This window comes from Cherax quadricarinatus, chromosome 83, assembly GCF_038502225.1.
Source record: "Cherax quadricarinatus isolate ZL_2023a chromosome 83, ASM3850222v1, whole genome shotgun sequence".
Classification (NCBI taxonomy): Eukaryota; Metazoa; Arthropoda; class Malacostraca; order Decapoda; family Parastacidae; genus Cherax; species Cherax quadricarinatus.
The window spans coordinates 14,574,603-14,601,884 of NC_091374.1; the positions used below are offsets into that span (position 1 = coordinate 14,574,603).

Consider the following 27,282-nt stretch of genomic DNA (forward strand, 5'->3'; position numbering starts at 1 on the left):
CACACACACACACACACACACACACACACACACACACACACACATACACACACACACACACACACACACACACATACACACATACACACATACACACACACACACACACACACACACACACACACACACACACACACACACACACACACACACACACACACACACACACACACACACTTATATATCTTTTCATTAGTAGCTAAGAGGTGAGGTCAAAATAAGCTTGAGCTTGTTCACCATGATTGCAAGTATGCACTTACACAATAATATGAAGTTCTCAAATAGTCTACCAGGTATTTATATCTGTTATTGTTTTCTGGGGCTGCCACTCACAAAGCCCAGTCTCGAATCAGGCATACTCGATTGGAAAGGAATTTTACAGGAATTAGAGCTATTAAGAAAGATACAGGAAGTAAAGATAAGTGTATACAGAACAAGTGTAAGTTTTCAGATTTACTTGCTGTTTTACACATTCAAGAAAGAGAAAATAAAAGACCAGCAAACCTACCAGAGTGCAACATGTTCAACAATCATTTTTGTTTCATATAACAGGACAGTACAGAGGTTTGCTACTAGATAGGTTGTAAGGATAAAAAACACGATCTACAGTGAAAGCATAGTAGAGCAGATATGTTTGTGGTACAAAGTACAGCCTCTCCTCACTTAACGACAGAGTTCCGTTCCTGAGACCACATCATTAAACAAATTCATCACTAAGTGAGGAGCATACTATAATGGTAGTAAGTTTGTGTCAACCATCTTTGATATTGTTTAAATGTCACTTTTGCACCATTTATAATATTTCTGGTATATTTTTAAATGTTTATACAGTAGTGTACTATACATGTATATTGAAATTAACAGAATAGAGGAAATCAACTCTTAATATACATTATTAAAGTATGAATACTGGTCAGAGAGCTGTCATAAGTCCGAGGCATCAGTAAATGAGTATGTTGCTAAGTGAGGAGAGGCTGTATTGATAGAGAAAGGGTAGACAGGAAGACTGATATAGGAGGAAATTATGATGATGGATACAACTAGAAGCTACATAGGTGAGCCATATGGACATTGGAAAACACTTTTTTTCAGTGTAAAATTACTACACTAAAGATGTGGAATGTGTTAGAAGCCAAGTAGTAGATATAGATTTGATATATGGTTTCAAAAATAGCTATGGTAAAACCAGAGGGGTTAGTGAAGAACCATACCAGTTAAATAAAGGCTAAGATGTAGAACCTAAGAACTGAAGTTCAGTACTCTCAAAAACATGTAGGTAAAGATGATACACATAGTCCTATATAAAAAATAAAATGTCACAAGTAAATAAATATTTCTTAACATTATCAAAAAGTACAATTGACCACAATTTTTTTTTTTTCAACAAGTTGGTCGTCTCCCACCGAGGCAGTGTGACCCAAAAAGAAAAAAAATCCCCAAAAAGAAAATACTTTCATTATCATTCAACACTTTCACCTCACGCACACATAATCACTGCTTTTGCAGAGGTGCTCAGGACACAACATTTTAGAAGCATATACGTATAAAGATACACAACATATCCCTCCAAACTGCTAATATCCCAAAACCCCTCCTTTAGAGTGCAGGCATTGTACTTCCCATTTCCAGGACTCAAGTCCGGCTATATAAAAATAACCGGTTTCCCTGAATCCCTTCACTAAATATTACCCTGCTCACACTCCAACAGATCGTCAGGTCCCAAATACTATTCGTCTCCATTCACTCCTATCGAACACGCTCATGCACGCCTGCTGGAAGTCCAAGCCCCTCGCCCACAATTATAAAAAAATTTTTAGGATCACCTTACCTCAGTGGGTTATGGCCATTGTGTTTCAAAAAGTGGTGCCTAATGATTAATAGAAATATTTATTCATAAATACATTGGTACACTACTAGAATGAGTCATGAAGTAGTAGTATGTATTAAAACCACAAAAAATTAGATAAACTAAATACCAGATGAAACTCTATGAGAATAGCTTTGCTATTTGCTACAAGTAGATGATTATAGATCAGCAAATAAGTTAGTAGATTACGTACATACACAATCCTCACATAAGGCTCAAATTCATTGACATATTTAAAATACTGGTCTTGATTCCTATTAATTACAACAAAGGCTCATTTGCTATATACACAGATGAGTTTATGTACAAACAGTATATGAAAACACATACCTACAGACAAATACACACAAGCATGCCTACATATACTGTATGTGCATGCATTCCGACATACACCCACATCTCACTATCCTGGATTGTTCCCATTTGTTAACTGGCAGGAGTCACCATTATATGCTGGTCTCCCAAACCACTGTGTTATTGTTGCCTATCACTCACTCTTATGCACCATCTCACCACTAGAAAAACAATGACACAGTGGAAGCAGACTCCATACAGAGCTTTAGAGTTAGATATGATGGGCCTTAATCACATCAGGTGGTTGAAAATAAAGAGGCAGGACCAAGAGCTGGAGCTCACTTCTGCAAGCTCAAGAAATTACAAATAGGAAACCATACAGTAACAGCAATCACATACATATGCATACACATACATGTGTGCTAATAAATACATGCACCCTCCAGGAAATGCTTATACGTATATACTAAAATTAGTAAATTTCATGTATCCGTTTTCACCAGTACAGTATAGTACAGTATACTTAAAGTAACCTTCAGATTTAGACCTCAGTACTGAATTCTTTTTAGATCCACTGTTACATTTTTCCCTGTCTGCACCTGTCCCTCTTACTCTGACATGACAGACTCGTGACTCAAAGAGCTGGAAGTTCTGTTGAGAGTTTCTCTAGAGAGTCAGGGTTGAAATACGATCTTGAGGTCCACTGTTGCTGCCGCTTGATGATGAAGCAGTTTTGCTCACTGTATATACTTTCATGTGTCCATCTCTCCTAAACCAGTCATTGCGTCATGTCATTCATTGTTATTTCTTAGAATGTTAATATAATTAACCAAAGTAATGACAATGATTGACTGATACATGTTTTATGACTACAAAAAACTGGCTTTAGAGCTTGATCAAACTGTCATTGCTTTTGGACATACTGTCTTAGTTTTGTCCTCTGATTGCTGTTTGTATTAACAGTCTGGCACATAAAGCACTAGCACTTATTTTGTCATCTTGATTTATTCTCTTCTGTAACATTATAAGAAGTATTGATTATAAATACTTTGACTTTCTGTATGTTCAACACGATTAATCTATTACAAATGGTACACAGTTCACTACAGTAATAATTCCTTTTCATCTTTTAGGAAAATATTATCCAAGTCTCACAATTGCTATGAAAGTTATGGAGGTAATGATCATGACCCGAGTGTTTGCTATACTACAAAGGAGGAGCAGAACATGAAGTGATTTTATTGAAAGAAGTAAACTGCCCTGAGGCACACTCATATATACAGTACTGTAATGCCATTATTATTATTATTATTATATTCTCAAAAAAAACAAAAAAACATATATAGTATGTACCAGTAATTTCTGAAATGTTAAATCGTAACATGCTTAATTAATATTAGCATAGTCAACAGACCTTTGAAACTAAAGAAATTAACTTCTGAACTTATCCTTGATAATACATGAAACACCAGAGTAATTAGTCACTGGTGTTTATTCAGTACTCGGAAAATGTATTATGTTCACTCATTAAGAATTTTATGAATACTGCATTTGTGGCAGATTTTTTTCCTTATGAAAATTTAATTTAGGTCAAAGTATTTTTCAATATTTCAACAGTTCTCTTGCCATTTTTTTTTTTTTTTTTTAAGAAATGACTAATTATACACAGGACCTATGAGATTAGATCATTTATGATGCAATACTAAAGTTAAATTTGCATATATGTGTTTGTGATTTTTGTGTTAAATTCAAATATTAGTGTAAATTGCTTTTGTAGGTCACGATTTCTCTGCTTGACATGAGAGAATAGCGACTTTGACACACAGACTAGAGGATTAATTGTATTTGTTGTATGGTGTCTTTGATTTCCTTTCTTTTTTTTTTCTTTCTCTAAGAGATGCTTCAACATAACTTACTGTAAGCAGTGTTTTTTTTTACTAACTGCCCAGAGCCTTGTGTGACATGTATGACGTTAATTCACAATAGGCATCACCTTCAAATCACCATGATGTGGTCAGATTCAATAGATCTGCAAATAAATGATAAAAAAAATCACATTTTTTAGTGGTAGCAAAATAATTTTGTTTAACAAATACATATAGTTAATACAATTCTAGTACTGTGCTATAATTTGTTTTGTAGATCACTCTTGTGTTTGGTGATTGTTGGTGCCTCAGCATGCTGCAGATCTGCACCAAGCTGCCTTGATGCTTTCATTATGTTAATGATTTTCTTTTAACTCTTTTTAATTATCATTAGAGTAGACATTTGTGTGACATGCATTACCTAAGTTGAAGTTAGTAAGAATTAACAAATCTGATTTTTAAAAATATCTTGCATTATAAAGTTGCTTTGGCCTCAAGAATATCTTAGCTTAGCATTGGGAACCTGACTCTCTTTATTTGTGCCAGATTTTAAGCATCATCTCATCTCTTGGAGTGTCTGTGTAAGGAGTGTTTCTTGGAAGACATAAGAGAGATACACTCAGGCTTAGAGGGTATTGCTTGATCTAACCTGTACCCATCCAAAGTGAATACCAAATCAGAATTTGTTAAGTCACATAATTCCACATTTATTTCATTAGAACTAATTCTTCTATTGGCTGATAATATAAGAATGATTAAAATTACAGTACTAGCCTGTGTGTATATTACCAGGAAGTCCTGCTATGGTAACTGGCTTAGTTCATTGTTTAGTATTTCTTATGCAGAGCTTTCAATAAACAAATACAAAAATGTGGAGGTCTGAAGGAACCTTGATAGAGAGGCAGTTTTTTTATGCCCTCATTTTTTGCATGTTTTTTAAGTAGTAATTTCCAACATTTTATTGTTCATTATTCCAGTCATTCTGATTAAAATAAGTTAACTAAAGAGCATATCTCTCATTTCTTTCTAGAATGAGCATAATCCTGATATATTGAATGTTATTGTAAATGATAGGTATTTGTTAAGTGTTATTATTGAAAGCCCTGTATATGCACAGTATGACTGAAAATCCGAACTCGGAAAATCTACAAACTTCAGGAAACTGAAATTGGCCCTAAATTTCACTGTTTGGATAATTCAGATAAACAAAAATCTTGATTTTTAACACAATTTCCAACATTAAAAGAACTTTTTTATGGACCTATGCTCCCAGGAATAGTTTCTGAACCAGGTGTTGAAAGTATGCACCAAGAGATTGTGCAGCATATACACCCTCTCCTCACTTAACGACGGAGTTCCGTTCCTAAGACCTCTTCGGTAAACGAATTTGTTGCTAAGCAAGGAGCATACTATAATGATAGTGGGTTTGTGTCAATCATCTTTGATATTGTTTTAATGTCACATTTGCACCATTTATAAAATTTTTAGTATATTTTTTAATGTTTATACAGTAGTGTACTGTATATTGTAATAAACAGAATAGAGGAAACCAGCTCTAATATACATTATTTAGGTATGCAAACTGGTCAGAGAGCCTGTCGTAAGTCCAATTCTTTGGTAAATGAGTGCATCGCTAAGTGAGGAGAGGCTGTATAGTGTAAACGATAGTGATTCTTTTTCAGGTCACATTGCCTCAGTGGGAGGGGGCCAACATGTTAAAAAAAATATACAGTACAATACTATATTGTGTGTATAAATTACACATGGCTTAGTGGTCCAGAAAGATATTGTTATACTGCATGCACACACTATGAAGATGGTTATAGTGAAAAATAAAACTTTCCAAGCCTATTAGTTTTTGACAATATTATTATTATTTTCTGACTTTGAATATAGCATTTAAAACAATCCAGACTTAGAAACACCGAGGTCTCGGATGTAGTATTTCGGATTTTTTGAATCATACTGTATGTCCAAAAATTGCATTTATTCTGAAGAAATGCATGTTATTTTGTGTTGCCAGCCATAATCATTGCTGAGAAACAAGCAAGCATAACTGTCTCAGTCAAGATGACACTGCTAGTCATTGAGTCGAATACTGTTAAGTGTGTGTGTGTGTGTGTATTAATTTTTTGCTTGCTTCTCATAAATCTTCTTCATTTTCTATATTTATCTTCATTTGTCTCTATCTCAAATCAGGAAATAGTAGACAAGCCAGTAACCATTCAGGTCTTTCTTCTAGCTTCTTTAACATGATTGCCTTTGCTCAGACAGGATACCTTTTTTGTTTTTTTCTCGTAGATCGGCCAGGTCTCCGGGGTACTGAAGAGATTGCGAAGCTAAATGAAGCTGTAGGGCGATCGTTGTGCTTGGAGCTGGACAAGACACACAGGTTTCCAGTCAAAGGGGATATCACTGTCTATGCCTTCCTGTTGGCCAAGATGCCTGCCCTTAGGTAAGATAGGATTCTGTAATACGGTATAGGAAACTGCTGTTAGCAATGACTTATCCTTTTCAGCAAAGATACTGGGTTTATATCTTTGTTAATATGCAATCATTTAAAGATTTCCATATATATTTAATTTGCTGTTGTGGAACTGCCATTTGAAGTGAATGTCTAGTGCCAGTGGCATGGATAAAGAAGACAGTTACAGCTGCATAGAAAATCTTGAAAATCCTACTCCAAATATTATCTTCTTTGGAAAGTTTTACCTCCCATATATAAAACCTTATGCTCAGACTTCAAGAAACTGACTTTCTGTACTTAGTCATTGAACAGCTTAAGCAAATTCATACAAGAATATTTACCAACAATTGACCCTGAATATTGAAACCCACTACTAGAGATTCATATTTACTAACAACATCCTTCCAAATTGACCATGTAATAAATAAAAATCAAATAAAAAACTAACAGGAACATAATTTCCTGAGCCTGTATACCACTCCCTGATCTATTTACCTTATTTAGAGAAGATGCTTGGGAATAATAAACCAGTAACTTTTTTTTTTTCAACAAACCAGCTGCATCCCACTAAGGCAGGGTGACCTAAAAAGAAAAAAAAATTCTTTTTAAATTTAGTAATTTATACAGGAGATGGTGTTAAAACTAGTAACTATTACTATTCATTACACAGTAAAAAATTTAGTAGTGGGATCTCCATATTCAGACAGTACACACTGCTCCTATATGCATCACTAGAGATAGCAAATATCTCGATTCATATTTACTCTACTGTATTTTACTTTGTGAAATTCTATACTATACCTTTGATAAGTTTCGAAAGTCTTTCTACTCCCAGAGCCTGGCCATGAGCTATGCTCTGGGCACCTTCCCTAAATAAGGTAGGGACAGATCAGGGAGTGGCATACAAGAGTAAATTTGAGAAGATACAGTACCTAAGACTGTATTTAGAAGGCTGCAACATGTCTAGTGAATAAGACACAAGCCATATATGCACAGGTATCTGACATGCCTTATGTTTGACTTAACCTATTTATTAAGGAACCCTGTGTAAGTAAAGGGACTCAGAAAATGAAGCACCTTGTCTATCACCTTGAAAGTTTGTATAATGCTCAGTAAATTTTAAGTCATTCTTGAGAAGCACAATATAAAACTCCATGTAACAAATCAGAGTACAGTATTGTATTTCCTTAGATAGAATTGAGGTCTTTTACATTAAAGTACATACTAAGGTATGCTGGATTAGGAATAAATACAGAGGAATTAGACATTATATGTCTTGTGAGGCCCATAGTATGCATTCTGTTTTGAATAATTGTATTGCTAATAAATTTAAAAATTAATCCTGTCACACCAGTTAAATCGGAACTCTAAACTTTTTAGTTTCATTTGAACAACAGGGAATATGTTGTGCTGTATGGTAGATATTGCCAACAAGTATGGTAGAAAGACAATACAAGGAGTAAGGTTGCAAGATAATATACTGTATGTACAGTGCAATATGTGGAGACATATAGTCAGATGTTATCTGTTGTAGTGATCTGAATGGAAGCTGGGATCATCTCTAAGATATGAGTGGATGTTGAAGTCACTTGTTGGGTCTTCCCATACAAGATGAGTTTCTTGAAGGCAGGTGTTGCACCATACAAATACAATTTTATTTCTTTGTATGATACAAAATAATGTATGGTGGAACCTTGTTACTCGAACAGCTCCGTATTCGAATGCTTTGTTTAGTAAAAAAAAAATCACTCGTTAGTCGACCGTTTACTTGGCACTTAACCAAACAAACACGACCTGCCAGAACTTTGCTGTAAATTATTTCCTGTTTTTTTTCACATTTTTTGGCTTTTTTTTTTTATATTTGTATAAATAAGTCACCAAAGATTAGTGATAACAGCCAACCAAAAAGAAAATTGGTTGGGAAAAATTTATTCAGTACTTGAACAGATCAGCACTCAAACAGCCTTCTGGAACGAATTAACTTCGAATACTGAGGTTCCACTCTAGTTTACACGTAATAAAACATTGATAGGCACAAAAGAAAGCCACTAGTATACACTGCATTTTGGGAAAACTAATCCTAATGCTTGAAGACTGTTTAATTACCAACATATTCACATCTTTTTAGGTTGCAGATGTAAAGTGTAACGGATACTCAACAACATTAGCGAGAACACTAACAAAAAACAAATTATTTTACCTACTGGTAACATATCTAAGAGCATTACCCAGATTCTCAAACTAAGAGGCACCAACATGGCAGTCATAACATCTAAATCATATGTGAACTGATCAAACCACGTACCAACCACCACCATCACAATACAGTGGCAAGTGTATACAAGATCCCATGCAAAGAGTGCGACAAACTCTCCATTGCTGAAACATCACACAGCCTACACACCAGAATCCTTGAATATAAGTATGCATGTAAAACATTAGTACTTGATGTGCTGTTGGAGTGTGAGCAAAGTAACATTTATGAAGGGATTCAGGAAAACCGGCAGGCCGGACTTGAGTCCTGGAGATGGGAAGTACAGTGCCTGCACTCTGAAGGAGAGGTGTTAATGTTGCAGTTTAAAAACTGTAGTGTAAAGCACCCTTCTGGCAAGACAGTGATGGAGTGAATGATGGTGAAAGTTTTTCTTTTTCGGGCCACCCTGCCTTGGTGGGAATCGGCCAGTGTGATAATAATAATAATAAAAAAATGTAAAATATAGTGGGAACAATGGTTGTGGCGACATGCACACCTAATATGCTGGACACGTGTATAAGTCATCAGTAAGGAAGACCAAAAGGCTCGAAGACATTGTTTTGGTTCTATAATCATAGAGACCTTCATGTAGTATTGTCAAAGCATCGACTAACCTCATTTCCCCACTTGTTTACATTTTTATGTCTTGCTGCTTTACTTCTTGTATGACATGACAGATTATACTGTGGGCGAAATGTCAATGACCTGATCAACTAGGCTGTTGGTGCTAGTCACATGCAGTCCAGTGTGTGCTTTACAGCTTGGTTGATAGGGAACTGACTTTATAAACTTATCAAATTCCTCTGCACCAAGTGTCTAGACATGTTACTTATGGATAGCATCGAGCTCATTGTAAACCGAACCTAAAATGCTTATTAACCCGTAAACGGTCCAAGCAGATCTACGTTCACATGTGTAGTGCTACAAAAGTAGATCTTTTTTTTACATATTTTCAAATATAACAAAGAAAAAAAGTAGATCAAAGTTTTTTTACACATTTTCAAATGTAAAAGAACAAAAAGAAGATCTACTTTTTTTACATACACTTTCAAATGTTGAAAAAACGTAAATATACGTTTGGACCATTTACGGGTTAATTAACCCTTTGACTGTCGCGGCCGTATATCTACGTCTTACAAGGTACCGTGTTTGACGTATATATACTCATAAATTCTAGTGGCTTCAAATCAAGAAGGAGAATGCTGGTAGGCCCACATGTGAGAGAATGGGTCTGTGTGGTCAGTGTGCACCATATAAAAAAAAATCCTGGAGCACGCAGTGCATAATGAGAAAAAAAAAAACTCCGTCCGTTTTTTTTTAAATTAAAATGCCGAATTTGTGGTCTATTTTCGTATAGTATTTATGGTTGTATTCTCGTTTTCTTGGTCTCATTTGGTAGAATGGAAAACATAGAAATAGAGGTGATTTTGATTGATTTTACTATAAAAGGAACCTGGAAATGGAGCTCAAAGTAGGGTAAATGTTTGATTTTTGCCAATGTTCAAAAGTAAACAAATGATGTCATTGTCCAATAAATGTCCAACTAGCCATTCTGATATGCAGTCATGAATGGGTTGATGTTATTTTTACAATTATTACAGTATTGCAGTAGTCTGCATAATAGTAAATCTTCTATTTTTTGTTTGAATAAAAATTCAAAATAGAAAGCAAGAGTAATATCAGAGGGGCCTGGAGACATGACTGATGAACAAAGAAAATGTTATTTTAGAGCCAGGAATGTCTGCATTGTTCATTCTGGACCTTATTTTGAAATTGTCATATTTTTAATTTTCGTGAAATTGGCCAAATTGCAAATTTCTGACCACGTTATTGGGTAGTTGAAATTGGTAAATGGGCTGTTTCTTGTACTCAATCGATAGAAAAAACGGAGTTCTAAAGAAATAGCTATGGGTTTGGTTGACTGGAACAATGGAATTAGCCGAAAATAGGGCTCAAAGTGGGCGAAATTGCCGATTTGTAAATATCGCCGAGGTCGCTAACTTCGCGAGAGCGTAATTCCATCAGTTTTCCATCAAATTTCGTTTTTTTTGGTGTCATTACAATCGGGAAAAGATTCTCTATCATTTCATAAGAAAAAATAATTTTTTTTTTTTTTTTTTTTAATTTTGCAACACCAGGAGACACCTCAGGATTGGGAGTTGCGACAGTCAAGGGGTTAAATACTACTATAACTCAGTTTCATCTCTTCTTACTTAAATAGTATAAATTCTAGTTACAAAAGTGATAAAAGTTACAAAACTTTTTTCTATTTGTTAATTTTACTATTGTAAAAATTTCTATATACAGTTGTGTATCATTTTTATTCTTGTAATCATGGGGACATGGTGAATCTGTAGGGGCCATATAGTGCATGGGAAGGATAAGTAATCAGGGTTGATCCAAAGAAGGGGAGGGCAGCTCTAATACATTGGATCAAGAACCATTCACTTGCATTAAGGCAATATTTGTAAATAATTTTCTTTATAATTTTGCATATGTACTACAAATTTATTTCTTATATACAATACCATATTTATAATTAATTTATCAGTTGGTCATAGCTTAATATCTTAACTCTATACAGTATTATGCATATTATAAAATATTTTTTCAGTATACTATAGTATAATGATATATACATTAATGGTTTTGCTGTACTTAAATTGGATTTTCAGCTAAAGTCATTCCCAAAACACTGTGTAAGGTGCTTCTTAGGTCATTACCCAATATAAAACTTCTTGTATATAAAATCCATATTGTAAATGAATACAAATATGTAATAAATAATTGATATGATCATGCTAAAAGCTCTTGAATAAATTGCTTGTCATTCTTTGCAATGTTAGTGGTCATCAGATATATCAAAGATAATAAGTGTATGGTGTAGGAGGTAGGTTACTGAAAGCAGTGAAGAGTTTTTATGAGGATAGTGAGGCTCAAGTTAGAATATGTAGGAAAGAGGGAAATTATTTCCCAGTAAAAGTAGGCCTTAGACAAGGATGTGTGATGTCACCGTGGTTGTTTAATATATTTATAGATGGGGTTGTAAGAGAAGTAAATGCGAGGGTCTTGGCAAGAGGCGTGGAGTTAACAGATAAAGAATCACACACAAAGTGGGAGTTGTCACAGCTGCTCTTTGCTGATGACACTGTGCTCTTGGGAGATTCTGAAGAGAAGTTGCAGAGATTGGTGGATGAATTTGGTAGGGTGTGCAAAAGAAGAAAATTAAAGGTGAATACAGGAAAGAGTAAGGTTATGAGGATAACAAAAAGATTAGGTGATGAAAGATTGAATATCAGATTGGAGGGAGAGAGTATGGAGGAGGTGAATGTATTCAGATATTTGGGAGTGGACGTGTCAGCGGATGGGTCTGTGAAAGATGAGGTGAATCATAGAATTGATGAGGGGAAAAGAGTGAGTGGTGCACTTAGGAGTCTGTGGAGACAAAGAACTTTGTCCTTGGAGGCAAAGAGGGGAATGTATGAGAGTATAGTTTTACCAACGCTCTTATATGGGTGTGAAGCATGGGTGATGAATGTTGCAGCGAGAAGAAGGCTGGAGGCAGTGGAGATGTCATGTCTGAGGGCAATGTGTGGTGTGAATATAATGCAGAGAATTCGTAGTTTGGAAGTTAGGAGGAGGTGCGGGATTACCAAAACTGTTGTCCAGAGGGCTGAGGAAGGGTTGTTGAGGTGGTTCGGACATGTAGAGAGAATGGAGCGAAACAGAATGACTTCAAGAGTGTATCAGTCTGTAGTGGAAGGAAGGCGGGGTAGGGGTCGGCCTAGGAAAGGTTGGAGGGAGGGGGTAAAGGAGGTTTTGTGTGCGAGGGGCTTGGACTTCCAGCAGGCATGCGTGAGCGTGTTTGATAGGAGTGAATGGAGACAAATGGTTTTTAATACTTGACGTGCTGTTGGAGTGTGAGCAAAGTAACATTTATGAAGGGGTTCAGGGAAACCGGCATGCCGGACTTGAGTCCTAGAGATGGGAAGTACAGTGCCTGCACTCTGAAGGAGGGGTGTTAATGTTGCAGTTGAAAAACTGTAGTGTAAAGCACCCTTCTGGCAAGACAGTGATGGAGTGAATGATGGTGAAAGTTTTTCTTTTTCGGGCCACCCTGCCTTGGTGGGAATCGGCCAGTGTGATAAAAAAAAAAAAAAAAAAAGTGTAAAGCAGTAATGAGTTTAGTGTAATATCTTTATTATGCACCCCATACTCATCCTGTGGCGGTAGTCAAAAGATTACAGAGGCACATAAAAGGTCCAGGGACTGGGCCACAAAGTTTTGATACCTGAACAAGTTACAGTGGTAATGAACTATTTGCATGTTTATATCTGGTTACAGTCGTAACGAGTTATTTATGCGGATGTGAATTAGGTCACACACGGAAAAAAAAATAGTTTAGGTGGTAATGCATTATTTACAATGGGCAAAGTCAGGGTACTTTTCCAGAATGGTTGGTAATATACCACTGGATAAAATACTTTGGTAGTAGTTGCTCATGGTGGTATGGTACACTTTGGTAGTAGTTGTCCATGGTGGTATGATACACTTTGGTAGTAGTTGCCCATGGTGGTATGGTACTTGAGTGCAAATTCAGTTGTCACTCTGAATGTCTTTAACTCTTTTTTCGTGTAATATTTCTCCATCTTTTCCTAGTAAATGCATCCCCATCCCATGAAAGGTGGCAAACAGTGTAGTGATCATCAGCAGCATCACTATTAATGTACAATGCAATATAAGGTATTTGTGGATGATTTTTTCTTCGTATACAAAAACATTAAAATTGTATCTATGTATGTGTTTTAATGAAATGTTTTGTGCTTTTGCTAACAGGGAATTGAGCATGTTACACGAGGAAGCCCTGAGTAAGTTCAAACGTGCTGCACAACATCTCCAATTTTCCGATCTCCACAAGGAAATCTTCAATGTAGATTCCTGAGGTGCCTATACCTGGTAAGTTAAATGAAAATAAATAAGGTAACATTAACAAAGGGATTCAGGGGAAATCAGTCAGCTGGACTTGAGTCCTGGAGAAGGTAGTACAGTGGCTGCTCTCTGAAGGAGAAGTGGAGATATGGCAGTTTGGAGGACCATCTGAGCATGACAGTGATAGATTGAAAGTGTTTATGCTTTTTTGAGTCACCCTTCCTTGGTGGGAAAGGGGAGGTTTGGGATATTTGCTGTTTAGAGGAATATCTAAACTGTTGTATCTGCATGCCTCTGGCAAGGCAGTGATAGTGTGAATGATGGTGAAAATGCTTCCTTTTTGGGTCACCCTGCCTTGGTGAACATGAACATGGTGAACGTGGATGAGAGTGGGGTGTCCAATGAGTTAGGTAAAGAAAGGTTGGATGTAGCATTGGAGGGAGGGAGTGTGGAAGGGGTGAGTGTGTTCAGATATTTGGGAGCAAACTTATCAGCAAATGGGTTTGTGAAGAACAAGGTTGGCCATAGAGTTGATGAAGGAAAGAGGGCAAGTGGTGCTTGGGGGTGTCTGTGGAGACAAGAAACATTGTCCATGGAGGCAAAGAAGATAATATACGAGTGTAGTGGTACCAGCACTCTTGTATGGGTGTGAAGCCTGGGTTGTGGATGCTGCAGCAAGAAAGCTGGAGGCAGTGGAGATGTCAAGTATAAGGGTAATGTGTGGTGTAAATATTATGCAGAGAATTCATAGTGTGGAAATTAGGAGGAGGTGTGGAGTTGCTGAAGAGGGGGGTTGAGATGGTTTGGTCATTTAGAGAGCATGGAGCAAAATAGGATGACTTGGAGGACATATAAATCTGTAGTGGAAGGGAGGAGGGGGTAGGGGTCATCCTAGGAAGGGATGGAGAGAGGGGTGGGTGGAAGAGGTTTTGTGTGCAAGGGGCTTGGATATGCAGCGGGCATGTGTGAGTGTGTTGAATGGGAGTGAATGGAGATGATTGGTTTTTGGGACATGATGAGCAGTTGGAGTGTGAGCAGGGGAATATTTTGTGAAGGGATTCAGGGAAACTGGTTAGGTAGACTTGCCAGACTTGAGTGCTGGAGGTGGGAAGTACAATGCCTGCACTTTAACCCTTTCAGGGTCCACAGGCCCTCTCAGAGATCTGTTCTAAGGGTCCTCCAAATTTCAAAAAAAAAAAAAAAAAAAAAAAAAAAATTTCTTATGAAAAGATAGAGAATCTTTTTCCGATCATAATGACACCAAAAGTATGAAATTTGATGGAAAACTTATGGAATTATGCTCTCGCGAAGTTAGCGGTCTTGATGTTTACGCATCGGCGATTTTGCCCAATTTGAGCCCTATTTTCGGCCAATTCCAATGTACTGGTCGACAAAAATCATAACTATTTCGCTAGAACTCCATTTTTTCTATCGAATGAGTACAAGAAACCACCCATTTACCAATTCCAACTATCCAATACAGTGGTCAGAATTTAGCAGTTTTGCCAATTTCACACAAATTTCAAAAGATGCCAATTTCCAAATAGGGTCCAGAATAAACAAGAAAGACATTCCTGGCACTAAAATAACATTTTCTCTGTTCATTAGTCATGTCCCCACACCCCTCTTACATTCTTTTGCTTTCCACTTTGAATTTTTATTCTCACAAAAATAGAAGATTTACTGTTATGCAGACTAATGCATTAGTGTAGAAATGGTATAAATAATATCAGCGCACTTATGAAAGAATATTAGACTCACCAGTTGACATGTATTGGATGCTTAGCATGATTTGTTTACTTTTGAACTTTGGTAAAAATCTAACATTTCTGCTACTTTGAGCTCAATTTCAAGGTACTTTTCATTGTAAAACCAGTCAAAATCATCTCAATTTCTGTAATATGTCTTCCATTCTATAAAATGAGACCAGGAAAACTAGAATACAACAATAAATACCATACGAAAATACAGTGCAAAGTCGCTGTTTTAATCCAAAAACACGGTCAAAGTTTTTTTTTTCTCATTACGCACTGTGTGCTGCAGGATTTTTTTTTACTGCGCACACTGACCCCATAAACCCATTCTTTCATATGTAGCCTACCAGCTTTCTCTCACTAGATTTGAGGGCGTTAGAATTTAGGCATACTAGTACGTCAAAAAACCCTGGTGCGTAAGCCGTACTAGTACGTCTGAAACCCTGAAAGGGTTAAAGAAGGGGTTTGGGATATTGGCTGTTTGGAGGGATATCTAAACTGTCGTATTTGAGCAACTCTGCAAAGACAGTGATTATGTATGAATTATGGTGAAAGTGTTGAACAATGATGGAATTTTTTTCCTTTCTTTTTGGGTTTTTGTTTCTTTTTGGGTCGCCCTGCCTTGGTGGAAAACGGCTGACAAGGTGACCCAAGAGGAAAGAATAAACATTCATCATTCAACACTTTCATCATCACTGACACATGATCAGTCTTTGCAGAGGTGCTCAGATGTGACAGTTTAGATGTTACTCCAAGCAGCTATATCCCAAACCCCTCCTTTAAAGTGCAGGCATTGTACTTATATATTATTATTATTATTATTATTATTATTATTATTAAATAAAAAAGTTATCCATAGAAACTAACAAATGTATAAAGAAACATTTCATTCATTTCATTCTTACCCTTGATATGCAGGCTTTTCAAAGATATATGCAATGTAATCTGCAGAAAAAGTAAAAATTGTATGCAAAGAATCATCTTGGTAAGGTAGAGATGTTTCTTTATATACAGTCGACCCTCATGTTACATGGTAGTTATGTTCCTGAAAATGCCATGTTAGATATAAATCCTTGTTAAATAAACTGAAGAACTTATGGGAAAAATAGGGTTACATTCCAGGGACCCCCCAAAAGTCAAACAATTTTTTTTAGACATCCAGATCTTACAAAAATAAAAATGATAATGTTGTTTTTGTTGCTTAAGACTACAGATGCAACAGAAATAATATTATTTACCTTAAATTGTGGTTGCTGGTGTATGTCTGTGATAGTGAAGAGAGTGGAGATGCATGGTGTGGCCCTACTGGGCTGAGGTGGATGGTTGTTGGTTGTCAGCAGAAGTGGATGCTTGAGGTTCTGGTACTAAAGTCATTGATTATATTGGAGTGCGCATAAATTCTGTAATGGATCTCTGGGTTCTTTTACACTGCGGTACATTATACATTATTCCAGAAGCTTGGTACTGACAGGTTGGAGTCAGAGTCCATTGATGCAACTAGTTTTTTAATCACTTGTGTAGTTACACTTGAATGATTTAATAACTCCCCAATCCAGTGGTTGTATTAAAGATGTGTTTGGAGGTAAAAATACAACTTTTACATGTGGGGCCACATCTAACAAAGCTTCTGGATGAGTATGGGAATTATCAAGAATGAAGAGGACCTTGAATGCAAGGTTCTTGATGTGCAGGTAAAACTTGACTTCAAGAATAAAGTGATGATTAAACCAGTCAATAAATATTTCCTCTGTCATCCATGCTGACTGGTTTGACCTCCAAATTACTGGTAAGATGTTTTTATGTACACCTTTCAAAGCACAAGGATTCTTAGAGCAGTAAATAGCCATGGGCTTACATTTGAAATCACCTGACGTATTACCACAAAGAAGCAAGGTGAAGTGATCCTTTGCAGCCCCGCAGAGACAGTGGTTTCACCCACAGCCAGGCGGCGGCCTGAGCTAGGGAAATATCCTGCGGGCGACGCTCCAAATATTTTCCTCTCCCCGCAAATCGAACCGTGTTAAGTAAATTTTACAAAGTGTTGTATAAAATTATGCTGCAATTTTCCAATAGTGTAATAACCAAAACGTGCCAAATAAATCCGTGGAATATGAGGGTCTACTATATACAGATTGTGTTATACACATACACAGTATGTAAGAGTAAAATCACTATTAACAAAGATTTGACCCAGCATCATTGTGCCCTGTAAAAGACTTACTGTATGGTGGAAGTATCTAAAGTGTCTGCAGCTCCAACAGGTGCGAAGTCATCAACAATAATCTGTCATAAACACTCTTTTCACAGCAAAAGCCAGTCATCAGTTATACACTTTACAACAGTAGTAAACCAATCTTTTCACAGCAAAAAGCCAACCATCAGTTGTACACTTTACAGCAACAGTAAACCAGTTTTTTCACAGCAAAAGCTAACCATTGCAGTTACACTTTACAGCAGTAGTAAAGCAATCTTTTCACAGTTAAAACCAACCATTACTGTTATATACTTTACAGTAATAATAAACTCTCTTTTTAAACAACACACACACTGAATATTCAGATCTTGAAACCTACCAACTGTATCCAGTCCCCCTTTTCATTGTACAGCTTTGGGGCCATGAATGGTTGCATTAAGACTTAAAATTCTCTCTAGAGGGCTGTAGCAGAACCCATGGACACCACTTGAGAAGTAAATAATTCTGATATTCTACTTGTATAGGCTGAATCTATGTAGAAATTTCTTATACATAAAAAAAAAGAGGTCCAAAAAATGGAAACAGCCTACCAGAAAATTAAAATCTGTGTTGTGATGTTCATATGAAGTGCTAAACCCATGTGGATCATTCAGCACACTGGATGCTTATGGTTTGATCTTTGTCCACTTATCATGAGATGGTTATACATGAGGGGCCCCGCATATATGGCACCTTCTTTTCAAGGTTCCACATTTTTGTTGGCTTCAAATTGAGCCCTTTTTGATTGAGTTCCAACCACCAGTGATTGTCACCAGTAGGTGGAACAGTGGCTTGGTTGAAAGCCAACAAAAATGTGGAACACTGAAAATAAGTGCAGGTTTCCCAACTCGAGCTGTAAAACGTTCAATAAGATTAAGCAGAAATATTAGGGAGGTCTGCCTAAACTTCATGCAGTTATTCCATTATGTATATTTCTATATGTATGTAGTACTATAGCTATAAAAATCAACCTAAATCATCCAGTAGTATGGAATAATAAGGGCATCAGTATTTTATTTCTAAAAAAGTAAGTGTTAAATTTAAAAAGAAAAACATAGGCTACACAACATTTTGGTCAGTAAGTAAATTTATTCAGGTACAGGTACACATCAATACAGTTACATAAATTATCATATATAGCATGGAGTGAGATTAACAAGTTAAGAAAGCCTAGAGAACAAATGGATTTGTCAGTTAAAAATAGGAGAGGAGAGTTATTAAATGGAGAGTTAGAGGTATTGGGAAGATGGAGGGAATATTTTGAGGAATTGTTAAATGTTGATGAAGATAGGGAAGCTGTGATTTCGTGTATAGGGCAAGGAGGAATAACATCTTGTAGGAGTGAGGAAGAGCCAGTTGTGAGTGTGGGGGAAGTTCGTGAGGCAGTAGGTAAAATGAAAGGGGGTAAGGCAGCCGGGATTGATGGGATAAAGATAGAAATGTTAAAAGCAGGTGGGGATATAGTTTTGGAGTGGTTGGTGCAATTATTTAATAAATGTATGGAAGAGGGTAAGGTACCTAGGGATTGGCAGAGAGCATGCATAGTTCCTTTGTATAAAGGCAAAGGGGATAAAAGAGAGTGCAAAAATTATAGGGGGATAAGTCTGTTGAGTGTACCTGGTAAAGTGTATGGTAGAGTTATAATTGAAAGAATTAAGAGTAAGACGGAGAATAGGATAGCAGATGAACAAGGAGGCTTTAGGAAAGGTAGGGGGTGTGTGGACCAGGTGTTTACAGTGAAACATATAAGTGAACAGTATTTAGATAAGGCTAAAGAGGTCTTTGTGGCATTTATGGATTTGGAAAAGGCGTATGACAGGGTGGATAGGGGGGCAATGTGGCAGATGTTGCAAGTGTATGGTGTAGGAGGTAGGTTACTGAAAGCAGTGAAGAGTTTTTACGAGGATAGTGAGGCTCAAGTTAGAGTATGTAGGAAAGAGGGAAATTTTTTCCCAGTAAAAGTAGGCCTTAGACAAGGATGTGTGATGTCACCGTGGTTGTTTAATATATTTATAGATGGGGTTGTAAGAGAAGTAAATGCGAGGGTCTTGGCAAGAGGCGTGGAATTAAAAGATAAAGAATCACACACAAAGTGGGAGTTGTCACAGCTGCTCTTTGCTGATGACACTGTGCTCTTGGGAGATTCTGAAGAGAAGTTGCAGAGATTGGTGGATGAATTTGGTAGGGTGTGCAAAAGAAGAAAATTAAAGGTGAATACAGGAAAGAGTAAGGTTATGAGGATAACAAAAAGATTAGGTGATGAAAGATTGAATATCAGATTGGAGGGAGAGAGTATGGAGGAGGTGAACGTATTCAGATATTTGGGAGTGGACGTGTCAGCGGATGGGTCAATGAAAGATGAGGTGAATCATAGAATTGATGAGGGAAAAAGAGTGAGTGGTGCACTTAGGAGTCTGTGGAGACAAAGAACTTTGTCCTTGGAGGCAAAGAGGGGAATGTATGAGAGTATAGTTTTACCAACGCTCTTATATGGGTGTGAAGCGTGGGTGATGAATGTTGCAGCGAGGAGAAGGCTGGAGGCAGTGGAGATGTCATGTCTGAGGGCAATGTGTGGTGTGAATATAATGCAGAGAATTCGTAGTTTGGAAGTTAGGAGGAGGTGCGGGATTACCAAAACTGTTGTCCAGAGGGCTGAGGAAGGGTTGTTGAGGTGGTTCGGACATGTAGAGAGAATGGAGCGAAACAGAATGACTTCAAGAGTGTATCAGTCTGTAGTGGAAGGAAGGCGGGGTAGGGGTCGGCCTAGGAAGGGTTGGAGGGAGGGGGTAAAGGAGGTTTTGTGTGCGAGGGGCTTGGACTTCCAGCAGGCATGCGTGAGCGTGTTTGATAGGAGTGAATGGAGACAAATGGTTTTTAATACTTGACGTGCTGTTGGAGTGTGAGCAAAGTAACATTTATGAAGGGATTCAGGGAAACCGGCAGGCCGGACTTGAGTCCTGGAGATGGGAAGTACAGTGCCTGCACTCTGAAGGAGGGGTGTTAATGTTGCAGTTTAAAAACTGTAGTGTAAAGCACCCTTCTGGCAAGACAGTGATGGAGTGAATGATGGTGAAAGTTTTTCTTTTTCGGGCCACCCTGCCTTGGTGGGAATCGGCCGGTGTGATAATAAAAAAATAAAAAAAAAAATATAGCATATGTAGATTACCTAGGATAACCCAAAAAAGACAAAGTGACTTATTTCTGGTCATATGTATGTACACTTATGAGAAACAATTATATAAAATTACCCCAATAAAATATTAACAACAGAAACACTTTGGTGTGTTTGCACAGTGCATCTTTGCAAGAATGTGTGTGCAGATACACAAGAGTACTGGGCTATTTTTGTTCTTTTAGTATTTCACTGGGGTATTTTTTCATATGAACTTGTAAAATACAGTACCGTAATATTAAATTCAACTGAATAGTATTAATTACAGTACATAGTTAACTGTGTATATGTATGTAGTATTATTCATAAATAATGATCTGACAGGTGAAGTAATCAACATTCTTAGTTTAATATTAAACTCATAATATTCTTAGTCAGAATTAATACTGTACTTATCTTTTATATATAATTTAGCTTTTATTTTTCTACTTTATCATTGCTCGTTCGTATCTTACAGTAATGCTAAAGCTATATTTCCTGTGTAAACTTTGTTTTTAGTACATAATACAATATTAACTTTTTATGTTAGTATTAGTACTATAATTTTATTTACTGCTGACAATGTAACTACTGTTCCCATGATGTTATCAGTATTTGTAAACCCATTTTGTGTGTTATAGTTTATAATTTCATAGTGTAACTCACATTTGTGGAAATTTAATTGAATGTTTCAGTTAACCAAATGTATTTTATACAGTGCAGTAATTTTAATCTTAACTTTAGGCTCTCCTGAAATAAAGAATAAAAGTTGTAATAACATGACTGTGTGTATTATGGGCTTGTATAGAACTACATACTGAGTTATAGCGATCATTGTATTACTTGTAGTAGCTTGGTTTTTTATGGTGATGAAAAAGTTCATATCTCTTACATTTTATTTAATCATTTTGTATCATTATCACTAGTATTTATAAAATAAAAACTTTTCTTATGGTCACATTAGATTTAGCATAATAATTACAGCCCTCTGGAGAGTGAGTGTAGAAGTATTGATTTTTATTTAGCTGTTGCCACTAGAAGGTAGTGAGAATGTTGAGAAGTCTGAAGATTTATTTGGCTATTGCCACTAAAAGGTAGTGAGAATGTTGAGAAGTCTGAAGATTTATTTGGCTATTGCCACTAAAAGGTAGTGAGAATGTTGAGAAGTCTGAAGATTTATTTGGCTATTGCCATTAAAAGGTTGTGGGAATGTTGAGAAGTCTGCAGAAAGAAGTTGATCGTTACAGTAGATCCAAAATGGGGACTATCTGTCACCACAATCTTTCCACACCTAATTAGGCTTTGTAACCTTCTCTGGTGAACTATACAGTGTGAAGTCTTATTACTCTCTTAAGTTTGCTGCAATAGGTAGTTTAGTGATGCTTGAAGCATTACCAATAAAAGATGACTTATGCAAGGAGCAGATCATGAAGGGGTACTTGGATCAAACTGACATACTGCTGACAATAACAAAGATACTTTCCAGAACAAGCCTTTGTTTGGACAACATTTCAATCTGCTTTCCTGTATAAGAGATTGTTCTTGATTCAAAAAGACACTTGAAAAAACATTTCGGTCCTGGGACCTTGACCACTTTTTACTCAGATTAAAATGATGGCATTTATAATATGCATCTCTTTATAACCTACTCCTAAAAAATAATATAAAAGTAGCTCTGAGAGTTATTAGAAAATGTGCAAAGCTGCTAATGATGGATGACTTCACTCATGAAGAAATAAATGAAAAAGCAAGAGACCCTGATGGTAGTGATGAAATATGGTGAGCAAAATTAAAGGCTTTGATACCACAGTTTGGTTAGCCTGGATGTTTTGTCTAGGATGGCTGCAGGGCTAATTATCCCAAGAACCATCATAAGATAAAATTTATGCAAGCATTGAGAGCTTATGATCCTGATGATCATACTGTCAGCCTTGAATAACACTTAAGTATTTTTTCTTCATTGTTATTATTGCATTTATGGTTTGGTGTGTGATCACTTGAAAGAAAACACAATTTTTTTTTTCAACATACCAGACGTATCCCACCGAGGCAGGGTGACTCGAAAATGAAGAAAACCTTTTAAAGCTTTTCTTCTTTTTTACATTTAGTAATTTTTACAGGAGAAGGGGTTACTAGCCCCAGAATACCAAATTATTATTACAGGTCGGCCATCACTGATCCAGCAATTACTAATCGGGGTCCCATCACTAATTTACTGCTGGATTAGTGATGGGATTAGCTGTTGGGTTAAGTGTCTTCTCGCCTAACCACTCTGTGATCCAGCAAAATCACTAATCCGGCAGCCTGAAGGTCCCAGTGATGCCGGATTAGTGATGGTCAATCTGTTTTATTATGAGAAAGAGTGGAGTCAGGCTAGCAAGAATATCCAATATTGACCCAGGGAGAATTAGACATCAGTGAACAAGAGCATGTACTTTTCTAGAAGCCAGTTATCACTACTTAATGTTGTTCAAGAATTTGGTGGAAGCACAACTGAATGATGAAGAAGTGGGATGGGGATACATAGATGGTGTACAGGAAGGATAATTGCAAAGAAAAGTTTTTAGCTGGAATTGAGTGGGAAGATAAACTCAGTTGCAAGGTAGGGTAATTTCTCTTTAATATTGAAGAAAGCTAAATACTGTGTAATGTAAGCCTTCAGTTCAACATGCAGTTTAAGAAGGAAATTAATTGTAAGGAAATATGGAAGAACTGTTAAGCAAGGAAGTAAGACAGAGGGCCTTAACAAAATATACTATTAGAACTAGACAAGAAACAAAGCAACATTTTGATAACTACATAACCTTCAAATAAAGGAATCAGACTAAACTATTCCATAGGAATATAAAAAGAAAGATTTGATTAAAAGACCAAGTTATCTCAATGAAAGATTCTAGATATTTATGATTGGACAAGAGTATGTGAGAAATGAGAATGGGAGCATTGCATCAGTGAATATTGGAGCATATAGTGATGTGAAAAACAGGAAAAGAGGGACTTGAAAGAAGGGCAGTGGGGCGAGAAAGGTGTCACCGTAGATACTGAATTGGATCTGTGCTTCAGTTTCCTGAATTGAGCCTGAATGCCTTCATCCACTTCCCCCCATGTGCTCTGTATAATCCTACAGGTTTAGCCTCTTCAAGGGGGGCTCCTTGGCGTGGTGAAGAGGCTCTTGGTCTGAGGAATTAGCCCTGTTGGTCTTCTTCCTCAGACCGAACCTAATTACCCCCCATTCTCCCCTCCCCATCCTCCCCTTTTTCCATTCCTCCTCCTCCTCCTCCCCACCCCTCCCTTTTGCCCTTCCTCTTTTTGGCCTTTGGGATTTCTCCCACAGGCGCGCTAGTTCCTAGGTAGGGGAAAGGACACCGGGGTCCATCCCATTCCGTTGAGGTTCTTGGCGGTGGCGTAGTTTGCCATGGAATCTGGATTGCCTGGGGATGTCCCGATCCCTCTCCGGTATCCCGGAGTAGCTTTGGGTGTCTTTCGGGCGACGGGTGTATCTCTGGAAGCCACCTTTCGGATTCCGGGGGTGGTGGCCGAAGGAGGTATGCTTTGTGGTGGATATCCGGCCGCCCTCTCTTTTGTCCACCGAGGTAGCTCGGCAGATGTGAGGTTGCTATCCCGGATTGCTGGTTTACTGGCATGAAGGGTAGGGTATGGCACGGGTTCCATGCTGCATCTGCGCTACTAGCGGTGCTGAGGTCCTCTTGGGCGTGGAGGGAGATTTCCTGCCCTTTCATTCCTCCTGGGAACTATTCCTCCCCGCTCCCCCTTTTTTTTATTCTTTTTTTTATTTTTATTTTCTTTTCTTCTTTCTTTTTTTTCTTAAAAACAAAAAGCAAAGGAGTAACCTAACCATGGAGAACCCAATCCATGAATCCACTACCCCCGGGCCCCTTCTTGATACCGCACCCCATTCTGACCCTGCCTTGTGTTTGGACCACTCTTCGGACACTCCTGATGCCCCTGTACCTCTTGCTGGTGCTGTTTCCTCACCCGCTTCAGGTACCGGGGCTTCGACTGACTCCTTCGATTTGTCTGAACTCCGCTCTCCTTTGACTATGCTTCCGGCTTCTCCCTCTACGGTACGGCAATTTTTGAATCGCCCGCCCATTTCACGCCGGACCAACTCCGGTCCTACTCCTAAACGCCAACGTCAATCTCCTGATGATGCTCCTTCGTTACCTTCCCATTCTACTCGGAAAAGACCGACACGTCAAGCACTCCCTCTCCACGCTCAGTTTCGGACCACACAATGGACTAAATTCTTTACTTTAAGACCGACTTCTTCTTATGCCTACCTTTCTGACCATAGTATTGGCAAAGCACTCCTGCGTCATGTTGGTAGAGATATTTCATTTCATGCTCTCAAGAGCGGTACGCACATCGTCACTGTCCAGAATGCTACCCAAGCTCATGATCTTTCTCTCCTTTCGAATATCGATACTACTCCTATCACTATTGAAAAACATCTTTCTCTCAATTCTTGTAGTGGTACTGTCATTCTGCCCCATACCATAGTCCAACAGAATTTCCAGTCATGTGGCAATGACATTTTTGAACAGCTGGAACTCCAGGATCTCCCAATCCTCAAAGTAGACACTTATGTCCTTCCTGCCCGGGGGTGGAGACGTTACCCTTGCAATGTGGCTCGTTTAACTTTTGACAGCCGAGAACTCCCATCCTCTGTATATGTCACGGGACATCGGTTACAAGTTCGAAAGGTGATACCTACACCGCAACAATGTAGAAATTGCTGGCGTTTTGGTCACCCAGCGAAATATTGCAGATCTATGGCCGAATGCCCAGTCTGTGGTGCCGACGACCATTCTAATAAATCTTGCAGTCAACCTCCATCTTGCCTTAATTGTAATGAAGCTCACCCTTCGTACTCCCGCCGTTGCCAGGTCTACTTAAATGAACGTGAAATCCATTGCCTCAAAGAGGCAGAAGGTCTTCCTTATGCTATGGCAGTTACTCATCTCCGCCTCCAAGGGAGACTACCCCATGATTCTTATTCTCGTGTTTCCAAACATCCCCCCACTTCTGGGGTCCCATCTTCTGCAGCCTCCTCTGTTGTTACCCCTCCCATAGCCACTCCGGCATCTAATCCTTTTGCTGTCCTTGGCTCTGACGTCCCGACTACAACTCAGTCTGTTCTCACATCTTCGCGTCCTTCCTCACAAGCCCCAGTATCGACAAGACCTCGTACGACACCTAATACAATCGCCCCTCTACTTCTCAGAAGTCCAAAAAATCCACATTGCTCAAATCTTCTTTGCCCCTTCCTTCCCTTCTTCCACCTCCACACTTTACCTTTCCAGTCTCTGTACCTAGTTCTTCCCCTCTCTCTGGCTCTATTACAAGTGTGGAGATTCACCCTCCTCCTCGTACTATGCCTTCCACCCCCGTCCCCTCCCAAGTTTCTCCCTCTTCTGCCACCTCCCAGGTTTCTGCCTCTTCTGTCCCCCCCCACACTTCATCTCCAGTCCCTTACACTCTTCCCTCCCCCTCTACTTTGGTACAGTCCATTACTGTCCCAATCTTTACTCACCCTCCTCCTTCTATCTCCAATATGGTCTCCCATACATCTTTGAATTCAGAAACACTTGAAGCCATTTCAGAATATATTGCAGAGACTAAACCTTCAATGGACACTGATTCACTTCCTGTTCCTTCTCTTCCCTCTCCTCCATCTTCACAACCCCATTCTTCGCAACTCTCCGTTCCTTCGCTACTTGAACGTCTTCCAGTGCCACCACACGTTGACTTTTCTAACCCCTCTAGTCCGTAGGTGCCTTTACCTACAGATTCCTGGTATTTTCTTCATCGCCAATCATGGCCTATTTACAGTGGAATATCCGCAGCATCAGGGGTAATCGGGGTGAGCTTCAGATGTTGCTTTCCAGGTTTTCCCCTGTTGGTGCTTGCTTACAAGAACCAAAATTACACTCGGCTGTCTTCCAACCTATCTCAGGCTATAATTTATTGTATTCTTTGGATCCTTTCTCAGATGGGACCTTTAATGAAAGTGCCCTTCTTCTACGCAATGATATTCCGTACTGTCAACTATTTGTCCATACCTCGCTGCATTACACTGCAGCCCGTATCCACTTGAATAAGTGGTTTACAATATGTTCTTTATATCTCTCTCCTTCTCGAGCATTTTCTATCCCAGACTTTGCCTTTCTTGTTTCATCCTTACCACCACCACTTCTGTTACTTGGTGATTTTAATGCCCACCATTTCCTCTGGGGGGGGGGGTCTCATTGTGACTCACGTGGCATCCAGTTGGAGGCTTTTCTCGCCTCTCACCCCCTCCATGTTTTAAATACGGGTACTCCCACCCATTTTGATCCTCGTACTCATACTCTCTCTTGCATTGATCTATCAGTCTGCTCTTCCTCCACTGCACTAGACTTCACCTGGTCTGTTCTACCGGACTTACATGACAGCGATCATTTTCCG

At 38.2% G+C, this 27,282-nt stretch overlaps 1 protein-coding gene across 10 annotated transcripts in view; it reads left to right on the forward strand.

The window, feature by feature from the left end:
* Positions 1-27,282, forward strand: part of Hr3 (Hormone receptor 3) — a 605,631-nt gene that overhangs the window by 568,366 nt on the left and 9,983 nt on the right. For all 10 annotated transcript variants that reach the window (XR_011394342.1, XM_070102869.1, XM_070102870.1 and 7 more), the window contains 2 exons: positions 6,328-6,481; positions 13,584-13,703. Coding sequence is in view for 9 of the 10 variants with exons in the window: in XM_070102869.1 (XP_069958970.1) it covers positions 6,328-6,481; positions 13,584-13,689 (260 nt within the window). In the remaining variant the exon portion in view is untranslated. The remainder of the gene's footprint in view (positions 1-6,327; positions 6,482-13,583; positions 13,704-27,282) is intronic.